The sequence below is a fragment of the Rana temporaria genome, chromosome 3 (assembly GCF_905171775.1).
Source record: "Rana temporaria chromosome 3, aRanTem1.1, whole genome shotgun sequence".
In the NCBI taxonomy this organism is placed as follows: domain Eukaryota; kingdom Metazoa; phylum Chordata; class Amphibia; order Anura; family Ranidae; genus Rana; species Rana temporaria.
Genome location: NC_053491.1, coordinates 232,382,930 through 232,395,769, shown reverse-complemented (window position 1 = coordinate 232,395,769; position 12,840 = coordinate 232,382,930). Strand labels below are relative to the sequence as shown.

The following is a 12,840-nucleotide window of genomic DNA, read 5'->3' as shown; positions in this document are numbered from 1 at the left end:
TTTAGCTAATAAGTAGGGGGCCCCTCCTCCCAGTCCTTGTTCCACTACTTTGGCGGACGACAGACTATAGGGAGGGAAAGGCTGTGCTGACGTGAGGACAGGCCAGGAAAGGAAAATTACCGAAGGTAAGGATAACAATTTTCCATTTTCCTGGCCAGTCCTCCCGTCAGCACATCATGGGATTTGATTTAGCACCTTAGGGCGGGAATATATATAAGACTCGGACGACAACTATAAATGCTGCTTAAGTAATATATTTATTGTTTTTTTTTTTTTTGTTTTTTTTTTTCATTTTGTCTGAAATGGTGCCGATACCACAGCGTTTCCGAACCTAGACGCCTTAGATGACGTTACGTCTAGACTGTAATGCGTAGCGAAGGTCCTGCAGGAACTCCAACTAGCCGTCTTGCAAATTTCTTCAACCGGAATCTTGGCAAATGCTGCCCAAGAGGCTGCCACCCCTCTGGTAGAATGAGCTCTAGTTGCCTGTGGAGGCGTCAGCCCCTGTTTCTCGTATGTGAGCTTTATTACTTTGGTGATCCAGGTTGAGATTATTCTTGTTGAAGCTGCTTGTCCTCTTTTAGGTCCCGATGGTAGGACAAAAAGGGAATCCGTTTTGCGTACTTGTTGAGAACGGTGTAGGTAAATTGAGAAAAGGTTGACCATGTCCAGAGGTCTAAGGTCAAGTTCTTCTTCCTGCCTAGGAGGTAATGTAAAGCTGGGTAGCACTGCCTCCCAGTTAAGGTGGAATCTTGAAACGACCTTGGGTGTTGCTATTGGTGAAGGCCTCAGAATTACTTTGTCCGGAAGAATGATGCAGTACGGTTCTTTACTGGACAGGGCCGCTAGCTCCGAAACCCTCCTTGCCGATGTTACGGCGGTGAGAAAAACCAACTTGAGTGTTAGAAACCAGAATGGACAAGATTCTGCCGGTACAAAAGGATGTAGAAGCAACGCTTTTAGCACTGTGCCTAAGTCCCATGCCGGGAACAGACACTTTCTTGGAGGATTTATTTTCAAGGTTGCCTTTAAAAATTGTTTTACTAGTGGTTCTTCTGCCCATCTATGCCCTGTAAAACACGACAAGGCTGATATTTGTACTTTCAACGTACTATACGCCAAGCCTTTGTTTAAAGCTGATTGCAAAAAGTCCAGTACCTGTGCCACACTCGGATTCAGTGAGGAGAAATTTTCTTGCAATGCAAAGGTTGTAAACCTTGCCCAGACCCTGTTGTAGGTGACGTTGGTTGAGGTCTTTCTAGACTTTAACAGTGTAGAAATTACTTCCTTTGAGATGCCTTGTGCCTGGAGTCTGGTTGATTCAGCAGCCAGGCCGTCAGTTGCAACCTGTTCAGGTTGGGGTGTACCCATTGGCGCTGCCATAGGAGGTCCCTCCTTAGCGGTAGCCGTATCGGGGGAGCCTACACCATGTGTAGGAGTAGAGGGAACCACGGCCTCTGCGGCCAAAAGGGAAGAATTATTATTGTCTGGACCTTCTCCTTCGCAATTTTTAACAAAGTTCTCATTGCTAGCGCCACCGGCGGGAAAACATAAACTAGGGGAAAATCCCATGGAATGGAGAATGCATCCTGGGTCAAGGACCTGTTGCAACGGAACCTGGAGACAAATTGAGTTGCCTTTGCATTGGCTCGAGTCGCCATCAGATCCACCGAGGGTGTCCCCCACTCGGAAAATATTGGTTCTAGGAACTTCCAGTTCAAGGCCCATTCGTTCTTGTCGGGAAGTCCCGACTCAGATGATCCGCGATGGAATTCTGGCTGCCCGGAATATAAGCTGCCGTTAGGGCTTCCAGGTGTGTTTCGGCCCAAACAAATATCTTGGTTGCCACCTGCAGAAGTGGCAAGCTCTTGGTTCCGCCCTGTCTGGCTATATATGCCACTGCTGTCTTGTTGTCCAACATTAGTTTGACTCGAGCACCCTGTATCAGTTTCTCGAACGCCCGTAGGGCCATGTATGCTGCTTGCAGCTCCAAGAGGTTGGAGTGTCGGGATTCCGCTTTGCTCCAAAGCCCCTGCACCTGCCTGCCGAGGCAGTGAGCACCCCAGCCCCGGAGACTGGCATCCGAAGTTATCAGAACCCAGTCCCCGGGGCTGAGGGGAATGCCCCGCGACAGGTTCTCTGATGACTTCCACCAGGCTAGGTTCTGTCGAATCCCACTCGGAATGAGGATCCTTTGGTGGAGAGAGGTACCATCCCATTGGTTCAGGAAGGTTGTCTGGAAGGCTCTTGTGTGGAACCTTGCCCAAGGGATGGCTGGGCTTGCTGCAGTGAACATCCCGAGTAGGGTCATACAGTCTCTCGCCGTTAGCGATGACGATCTCATCACGCTGCCAACGCAAGCTACCAACTCTGCCTTCTTTCGTTCGGGTAGAAGGACCAGGCCTCTGTTTGTATTGAAGACCAGTCCCAGATATTCCATCTGTTGTGAGGGAATTAATTGACTCTTTTGTTTGTTGATGATCCAGCCAAACCTTGATAGGATTTTCAGAACCATTTCGCGTTGACCCGCAAGTTCTTTGCTTGAACGTGCCACTACCAAAATGTCGTCTAGGTAGTGAAAAATCTTTATGCCCTTCAGGCGAATGATGGCAATCACTGCTAGCAAGATTTTGGAAAATATTCGTGGGGCTGTGCTGATGCCGAAGGGCAGACACCGGAATTGAAAGTGGTCTTCCCCCACCAGGAATCTTAGATATTTTTGATGTCTTTTGTTGATTGGGACGTGCAGATATGCATCCGTTAGATCGACTGATATCAGCCAATCTCCTGGTTGCAACACAGAGATGATTGTAAATATGGATTCCATCTTGAATGTCTTGGGCTCTATGAAGTGGTTTAAAACCCTCAGGTCCAAAACTGGTCTGAGATCTCCTGATGCTTTGGGAACTAGAAAGATTGGAGAATATACCCCTTTTCCTTGTTGACATGGGGGTACCGGTGAGATTGCCTTCTTTTGCTGCAAGCCGGTTAAATATTCTTGTAAGCAGTTCCGTTTTTTCTGATCTGTTGGCCATTCTGTATGGACCACCGTATTGGGTGGTTTCTGCTGAAAAGATATTTTGTAACCGTATCTGATTGTCTTGCGGACCCATTGGTCCCTGACTTCTTCCGCCCATACTCCCCAGAAGGACATTAATCTGGCGCCCACCTGGACAGGACGGGCGGATATCCCGTCAAAAGGACTTCTCGGGTTTCTTTGCGGTCTGCGCCGCTCTAGACTTTACCTTCCGCAAAAACGAATTTTGTGGGTTTTTCCAGTAGGGTCTTGTATATTCCCGTCCTGGCCTGTATGCCCTGGCGTCATACGCCCTTTTGTACTCTGGCTGGGCTGGCCGAGTGGCCTGCTGTCTCTTCCTGGGTCTCTGTGGCATTAGACCCGATTTTCCCCCTGTAGCCCGACTGATAGCTTCTTCTAGGGTCTTTCCGAACAGCACCTTGCCGTTAAACGGAATATTGCAGAGACTCAGTTTGGAGGTGCTGTCTGCGCCCCAATGCCGCAACCAAAGAGCCCTCTTTGCCGTCACTGCAAAAGCCATGATCTTTGCAAGTAGCTTTGTCAAGTCCATAGAGGCTTCTGCTATGAAATCGGCAGCAAGATCGAAATCCTCCATTGTTTGTATGAGTGCTTCTGAGCCTGTCTCTGCTTTAAGGGCTGCTTGGGTTCTCGTGGTCCAGACCTTGAGTGCCCTGGAGACTGAAGTTAGGGCAATGGCCGGGCGACACGCTGCACCTGCGGCTGAGTATACCTTTTTCAGATCTGTGTCTGCACGTCTATCCATTGGATCTCTAAAGGTCGTGGAATCCTGCAAAGGCAGCGCGACCTGTCTGGCCAAGCGCTGTAAGGCCACATCTATGCCCAATGGTGAGTCCCAAAGGTCTGCCTCTGGAGTTTTAAAAGGGTACAACCTTGAGAAACGATTTTGAACGTTTGCCCTCCTTTCTGGCCTTTCCCATTCTTCCTCGAACCATTCTCGGATTTCTGGTAAGAGGGGGAAGGTAACCCCTTGTCTCTTACGGCTAGGAAAAAATCTTTTAATTTTTTCAGGCGGCTGAACATCCTGATCCCAGTCAATGGCCTCTCTTATGGCTGTGACAAATGATTCAATATATTGAAAATCAAATAAATACTCTGAGGGCTCTTCAGAGTCCGATGAGCCTGGTGATAGCGTCTCCCGAGTAGGTGAATCGTCTCGTCCTGGCTGATTGACGCTACTAACTTTGGGCCTTGATCTAGGTGTTTTGGTAGCTGAGGCTGCCTGAATACCCTCTGCTACTGCGTCTTGGATATAGTCTTTAATTCTTTTTGCCTCTGCTTCCCGGTCTGTAGCCATATCTTTAATGCAGCCGGCGCAAAGAAGCTTGCCAGGTTCGGATGGAGCCGAACATGCCCAACAAAGACCATCGTCTGGGCGGGGTCTTGACCCATCTTGCTCTGCTACAGTCGCAGAGTGACTGGATTTGCGTGCTGGGCTGGAATGGGACTTATGCGTTGCCCGAGAGCCAGACGCCTGCGGAGATTTTGAGCGGTGGCGGGACTTCTTTCTCCGTTCATGTCTTATTTTAGGGCTTCTGCTCCTAAAAAGACAACCAAGAAAAACTACTTTTAGCTCTTGGTGCGCACTCTTTTAAACTGTGGCCCCCGTTGACCCCTCCTACCTGTCCGGAGATCTTGGTGCATTCTGGGGCTGTTGTGAGCTCATGCTGTATAAAAAATCAGGACAGGAACATCAGACGGAGTCCCTAATAAATATATGTATCTATATATATATATATATATATATTATTATATAAATATATTTTATTTATTTATTATTATTATTATTTTTATTTTTTATTTTTTTTTTAAACCTATACACCTATCTATCTACATATCCTTACATATCTGTCTCAAATACCTCTATATACACATATATGTACACTAAAAAAAAAATATATATATATATATATATATATACTATTTTTTTCTATTATTCTCTCTCTTTTTTTTTTTTTTTTTTTAAAACAACACTGCCCCTTTAATAGGTATTTTTACCTTAGATCAACAAAGAAAGTGATTCAGGGTGGCAGCAGGTAGTTAGGACGATTGTTGAATACTCAGATAAGGTGAGAAAGAAAAACATCCTCTTTAAAAAGAACAGCCCAGCGCTGCAATGCTGACACAATCTCTCTCATCTCCTCCCTAGCAGGAGGCTTACCTCACACTTCCTTCTCCAGAGCAGTGGCAGACCGCACTGAGCTTTCTGCCATTGCCAGATTATATAGTACTCTGAGACCCGCCCCCCGGCACGCCTCCGGCACCGCCCCCTGTGACATCATCGCTGCCTGACAGAAAGTGGAGGGAGGGGGGGGGCGGCGCGCTCCTAAGGAGTCCAGATTCAGAGCAGGAAGAGAGCACACATGCTACAGCAAACGGAAGAGACACACCACAGCCCCCAATCATAAAGTAAGCTCTTCTAAAGCTATAATGCCCGCAGCTCATGCACCTGAGCGTCCAGGGTCATAAAGGTTCATACCTTTACTACTTCTGGACCTTCCAACCCGAGGAGAGGCTGAACCTGGGTGGGATTGGTTCGGTAGGGGGGTAATATCCTCTTCATTTTGTAGTTTCTGGAAGAGTCTTCTAGTGGTCTGGTCGTCCGACCAAAAAAAAGGAACAAGGACTGGGAGGAGGGGCCCCCTACTTATTAGCTAAAAGAAGGTGGTACTGGTGGACCAAAGGAGGGATTAACCCATGATGTGCTGACGGGAGGACTGGCCAGGAAATAACCTTTTACACACCTCTGTGTGTCTCAGTAATCCCTCCTCTCCCTCCCCCTGTGATTACAAGTCCCGGCCCTTAGCACTCTCCTCCTGTAGGTGGCGCTCCCCAAGACGGGTGACGTGTACATGTGGGCGGGGCAGTACAGGTACTGAGTTGTGCGGGTAGATCAGAACTCAGAGTCTACGGAGAGGAATCCACCAGGAGGAGTGAGACTACGGTGAGTGCGGGAGGGAGGCCGGGGCCTGTGCGGGGTGGTGGGACTTCTAATTCTGCACGGACTAGGATTCCATTGCATGGGATGACGTTACATTGCTGACTAACGTCAGTTCTGGTTGCTGACGTCAGTGGGCCATTTGCGTTCCACGCTGGTTCCGACAGTGATACTCAAAATCAAGCTAATCCAGCCTGGAGATCGTTGGGGAGGGGGGTGAATTTAAATTGCGATCTATAAACGATTAATCGTGCAGCTCTACTGACTACCCTCCGATTCAGTGATGTTCAGGATAGCTTTGGTTGTCTCAGGACTCTCCCTCCTCACTGGCTGAGACAGCAGCGGGAGCTGTAAACCACAGCTAGTGAGCCAATGAGATAGAGAGCAGGGGTGGGGGCAAGCTGCGGCTCTATGTCTCTTATGGACGCATAGAGCAGCGGCTCAGGAGCAAAGACAAAGCGGTGCCCCCAGGGCAAGCAGCTTTCTCTGGGGGCACAGCTTGACCCGAAAAGAAATGGATCGAAGCTGCTCTGTGAAAAAATACTGCAGAGGAGGTAAGTATATTTATATATGTTTGTTATTTTAAAAAAGCAAAAAAACAAAAACAAAGCTTTAATACCACTTTAAGCCAACAGAGCACATTCCCCCATTGCATAATTAGAAGAACTTGCTTGCTGCTGCTAGACATGGATTGGAAATGTTCAATGCAGGCCACTGCAGCAGGTCAAGATAAAAAAATTAATCCACTACGAGTTTGCTTAGTGGTTCATATCCTGCCTTGTTTGCATTTGCTGTGATAAGTCTTTGTGTGTCATTTTCAATTAAGATATCACATGCATTTAAAATACAGCTAATGTGTAATATATTATTTAGAGCACACAAAAATACTGATTCCTTTTACATTTAATGACTTTATCACTAATGTACTGCAGATTTTAAATTTTTCCACATACTGCTATTTAAATTTTAATTAGAATGGAAATACAGAACATTTCCATTCTAAAATCATTCTCAAGTCCTTGCTAGAAAACATCTAATGTATTTTAAAAACTTATGCTTAAATGCTAGAGAAAGCTAAGGTGGGTTATTACAATGCAAATGTGTCCTCTTAGTACAAGCAGAGATTTCATTTTATCTCATTTATTTAAAAATGAACTTCTGGCAAGCAGCTAAATACACAGGTAACATACATATGTAGCGATACCCCCTTTAGGGGCCGCTGAGTATAATGGGACGCCTGTTCATTTTTGATGGCACCAACCCTGTTGAGATCCACCGTAAAACTATAACCAGATGTCACCTGGGTAATCACACAAGGGATAAACACACCACTTTTGATGAAGAAAATATTTTGTTTATGTAAGATTCAGATGGGCAATAATATCAGCGCAAATCAACGTTTCATTGTACACAAAAGAGAGTCACATATTACAAAACAAGCAATAAAACATACAGTATAACAGTGGCACTTTAAATAGACCCAGCTTGTCCTGCAGGACAAAAGAGTTTAAACGTAGCCCTTGTACTGATAGAATTTTCCCCAGCGACTTATGGTCACTGATAGGCTGCACTGATAGGCCACACTGATAGGCACTTTCTGAGGCGGCACTGATAGGTGACACTGAGAGGTGAAACTGATGGGCACTGGTAGGTGACACTGATAGGCAGCACTGATCGAGACACTGATGATGAGTCACTGATGGGCATTGATTGGCAACATGGTGGGCATTGATGGGTGGCTCTGGTGGGCAAAGGTAGGTGGCGCTGTGGGCACTGGTAGGTGGCACTGATAAAAAAATAACAAACATGTTATACTCACCTCCACTGTGCAGCTCGTTTAGCACAAAGTCACCCCGAACACCATCCTCTGGGGTCCCTTGGTGGCTCCTCCTCACTTCAGATAACCCCCTAGGAGAAGTGCTCTTCCGGGGGGTTACCTTATGGGCGCATTCCTGGGTCCAGCATTCTGCGTCTATAGACACGAATGCCCGACTCGGCTCTGCCCCCGGCACCAGCGTCATTGGATTTGATTGACAGCAATGGGAGCCAATGGCTGCACTACTATCAATCTATTCAATCGGTACACCAGCTACAGATGGTGTGCTCATTCCCGAACAGAAGATGAAAGCATCTAGGTAAGTAAAACAGGGGGCTGCATCACTAAAAAAGGTTTTTCACCTTAATGCATAGAATGCATTAAAGTGAAAAATCATGAGTGTTTACAACCCCTTTAAAGGATAAGGGATTTAAATGTCTTAAAGGATTTAAATGTCTTAAAGAGGACAAAAATTATTATTAAATAAAAAGCTTTATTACCTAACTTTCTTATCTTTTTTTTTCTTTTAAAAAGTAAGAAAGGACCAAGGAAGAAAAGGAAGCTGAACCTCCCGCTGCATCCACCAGCATTCCTTTGTTCTTGAAACACCAACATACTGTGTTCCTGTGAGGAAACTCTGCAAGACCCCAAAAGATCCACAGAAGGGGTTCCCAGTCTTATTAATACCGCAGTGCACAAGAGAGGCTGAACCCAACGGACGATGCCAAAGGCAGAAGTATGGATGTACTGCTACTCTTCACCAGTTCAAGAGGTATGAGGAAAAAAAGGAGAATATTGGGGGAGGGGTTATACCTTTAATTTATGCTATTCACTAGTCCTGAAGGAGGAGTTGACGCGGAGCTCTATCACTTGTATACTGCCATGGAGGCACCACGAAAGAATCTTATTGAAAGAGATGGAGGAGCAGGAGGAAAAGGTCACATTAGCAACAGTTAAAAAATAGGAAAAGGGCACATTAGCACCAGTTAAAAAAGAGGAATAGGTCACATTAGCAACATTTAAAAAAGAGGAATAGGTCACATTAACAACATTTAAAAAAGAGGAAAATGGCAAAATAGCGACAGTTAAAAAAGAGGAAAAGGGCACATTACAGTAGCAGATCCCAAAAAATAGGGAAAGCCTATGAACTTTTCTATAGATTATATACAAAAGGAGTGGTTACAGTGTAAACAAATTGACGCATTAGCAGCACTTGCAGGTAAGAGGCTGCTCAGAAAAAATAGAAAATAAATGTTTTATTGGCCACTTCACTACCTCCTTTGCAGTCACGCTTGTCAGAGTGAAAAAAAAACTGCTTTTAAATATATAGAGTAAGCACACCACATAACCAAAATGCTTTAGCAATAAGTTTCAATTAGGCATATACATACAATTATACAGTACAACAGATACAGATATCCCCAGTATGTCAAATAACGCCAAACATAACACAGCAAAGATATTCACTCCACCGAAGAATCTGTAGGAGTTTCTTGGGAAAGTGGCTTCTTACATCCCCAAAATGTTCATTTTTACTCCTGCTCTCTATTTTAACCAGGGTCTGACTTAGGCTAGCTATCCTTTTCATTACTCTATTCTGGGTACTCAACTCCTGTATGTATTTCTGAACATCAGCTCTTGATGTTCTAAGGGTCAAAGAAAAATGTCTCCCATGGGACTTTAATGCAGCCAAAACTACAACAATTGGGACATTTCAAAGATTGATTTTTTTAGTTTTGATTTTGACGATTGCTTTCACTTATTTTTTGATGCCATAATTTGGAAATTATGTTTGCATCTTACTATATTGTTTTGATTTATGGATATTTTATATTTAGATTTCATCTTGAAAGTGTGAAGTTCAATGGTGATTTTCTTTCCTGTATCCTGTCATCTAAGATTCCTATATTCAGGGTCAGACCAATAAATGTATTATCAATTTTTTGTTTTGGAAAAACAATTCATACAAGTTTGGCAAACAGCATACATCACAAAGTTTTTCCCTTCATTATATAGACCTTGTTAGGATCGTTTAGGCTTTGGGGTCCTTTAAGATGAATTTCTAATTACGGTACCTTCATTTCTTACTCTGGTACTTTGTGTGAGTTACAGTATATGCTTTTAATCATTTACAAACATCATATACATTCCTGGTAGTATGCTTTTCCATTTTTCTTTTATGCAGGTACTTCTACTATCGCCTGATGAAGATTATACATTCATTGAAATGCATTGGTGAACTGTGGCAAAGAATGTTTGATAATGCTTTATACTGTTGTAGCAAAGTCCCAGGCCTCTTTAAGGCCCCATGCACATGAGACGCAGATGCAAACTCATTTAAACACACGTTTTCAAATGCAAAAAACTGCGTTTAACGCCCGTTTTGCCGCGAATTTCACAGCGTTTTACCGCAAAACGAGCATAAACGCAACTGCCGAAAAACGCAGAAAAACGTGACTGTGTGCATGGACACATAGGATAACATTGAATGTGTTCAGAGGCAGTTGAAAAAGCTGTCCAAATGCCTCTGAACAGGCGTTTACCAGCGTCTCATGTGCATGGGGCCTTAGTCTAATAAGAACCTCCAGAGCCAAGCACTTCTGTATAGAGTGGGTTGCAAGGCATAGTGGGTGCAATCCAAGTTAGATTCATGGGCACCAGAAACTTCTTGAATGTAATGAGATTTATTTTCTCTTGAACAGAACAGTGGGAGAGAGGGTTTAGGGCCAGGACACCTTTAGGTAGTTGCAATGTCAATTAGTAGACTCTGTACCTTCTACAGGTGGAAACCATGCAGGGAAAGGCATCCAGCAAGACACCACATCTGCATGTGTAGAAGTGCCGCCTCCTATGGCAACAGTCTTAGCACAGTTCCTAACGCAAATTGTAACAAACTCCTTTACTTTTATACAATCACTTCTTGTAGATTCTCAGCCCCCTGAGCTCTCAGTCTCTATCACTAAACTTGCTGATTCACTGCCACTGAATCCCGTGAGCTCTTCAAATCTTCTTAAGTATCTTTCTCAAGCGTCAACCCCGCTTCCCTGCTGGGTCCCTAGCTTGGCACTCCAGATACTCCTCAAGCTTCACCCCACTGGCTGGATCCCTGGCTTGTTACCTGCTGAACTTTCCCAATTCTTCACCATCCCTGGTTGGTGAGAATACTGCTCCGGTACTATATTTATAAATGATATTGGGTCTGAGATCAAAAGTAACATTTCTGTCTTTGCAGATGACACCAAGCTATGCAGTGGAATAACGTCCTTGCAGGATGTCACCAATTTACAAGCCGACCTCAATGCTCTGTCTAATTGGGCGACTGAGTGGCAGATGAGGTTTAATGTTGATAAATGTAAAGTTATGCACTTAGGGACTAAGAATATGCATGCATCATACATACTAGGGGGAGTACAACTGGGGGGATCTGTAGTGGAGAAGGATCTGGGGGTTTTAGTTGATCATAAGCTCAATAATGGCATGCAATGCCAAGCTGCGGTTTCCAAAGCGAGCAAAGTCCTTTCTTGTATTAAGAGAGGTATGGACTCCAGAGAGAGAGATATCATTTTGTCCCTGTACCAATCATTAGTAAGACCTCATCTGGAATATGCAGTTCAGTTTTGGGTCCCAGTTATCAAAAAGGATATCGGGGAACTGGAGAAAGTACAGAAGACAGCCAAACTGATAAGAGGCATGGAGGAGCTCAGCTATGAGGAAATATTAGAGAAACTGGATTTATTCTCTCTTGAGAAGAGGAGATTAAGGGGGGGTATTATCAACATGTATAAATTCAAAAGTGGTTCGTATAGTGAACTTGGTGGTGAGTTATTCACTTTACGGTCATCACAAAGGTCAAAGGGGCACTCTATACTTCTAGAGGGAAAATCATTTAATCTTCAAATATGGAAAGGTTTCTTCACAGTAACAGCTGTGAAAATGTGGAACAGACTCCCTCCAGAGGTGGTTCTGGCCAGCTCAGTAAATTGTAGGGTTGTCCCGATACCACTTTTTTAGGACCGAGTACCGATACTTTTTTTCAAGTAGTCGCCGATACCGAATACCGATACTTTTTTTTAAATGTGTCCCCAAATGCAGCGATGTCCCCCCACATATGCAGCCATTGTCTCCCCCCATGCAGTCATTGTCTCCCCCCATGCAGCCATTGTCACCCCCCATGCAGCCATTGTCACCCCCCATGCAGCCATTGTCTCCCCCCATGCAGCCATTGTCTCCCCCCATCCAGCCATTGTCACCCCCCATGCAGCCATTGTCACCCCCCATGCAGCCATTGTCACCCCCCATCCAGCCATTGTCCCCCCCCATCCAGCCATTGTCACCCCCATGCAGCCATTGTCACCCCCCATGCAGCCATTGTCACCCCCCATGCAGCCATTGTCTCCCCCCATCCAGAGTCTCCCCCCATGCAGCCATTGTCACCCCCCATCCAGCCATTGTCACCCCCCATCCAGCCATGTCTCCCCCATGCAGCCATTGTCTCCCCCCATCCAGCGTCTCCCCCCATCCAGCGTCTCCCCCCATGCAGAGATATAATTTTGCCCCTGTACAAATCATTAGTAAGACCTCATCTGGAATATGCAGTTCAGTTTTGGGCACCAGTTCTCAAAAAGGATATGGGAGAACTGGAGAAAGTGCAGAGAAGAGCAACCAAACTGATAAGAGGCATGGAGGAGCTCAGCTATGAGGAAAGATTAGAAGAACTAAATCTATTCACTCTTGAGAAGAGGAGAATTAGGGGGGATATGATCAACATGTACAAATATATAAGAGGTCCATACAGTGTACTTGGTGTTGAGTTATTCACTTTACGGTCAACACTGAGGACAAGGGGGCACTCTTTACGTCTAGAGGAAAAGAGATTTCACCTCCAAATATGGAAAGGTTTTTTCACAGTAAGAGCTGTGAAAATGTGGAACAGACTCCCTCCAGAGGTGGTTCTGGCCAGCTCAGTAGATTGCTTTAAGAAGGGCCTGGATTCTTTCCTAAATGTACATAAAATAACTGAGTACTAAGATT

General features: G+C 45.1%; 1 protein-coding gene across 1 annotated transcript; it reads right to left on the bottom strand.

Moving 5' to 3' along the window:
* Positions 1–3,194: 3,194 nt before the first annotated feature.
* On the bottom strand, positions 3,195–5,117 carry LOC120930427. The gene is made up of 3 exons (XM_040341612.1): positions 5,054–5,117; positions 4,678–4,722; positions 3,195–4,596 (listed from the first exon to the last, which is right to left on the bottom strand). Exons 2-3 carry the CDS (start codon positions 4,719–4,721, stop codon positions 3,195–3,197), a joined length of 1,446 nt encoding a protein of 481 aa, XP_040197546.1. The 5' UTR covers position 4,722; positions 5,054–5,117.
* Positions 5,118–12,840: the final 7,723 nt, after the last annotated feature.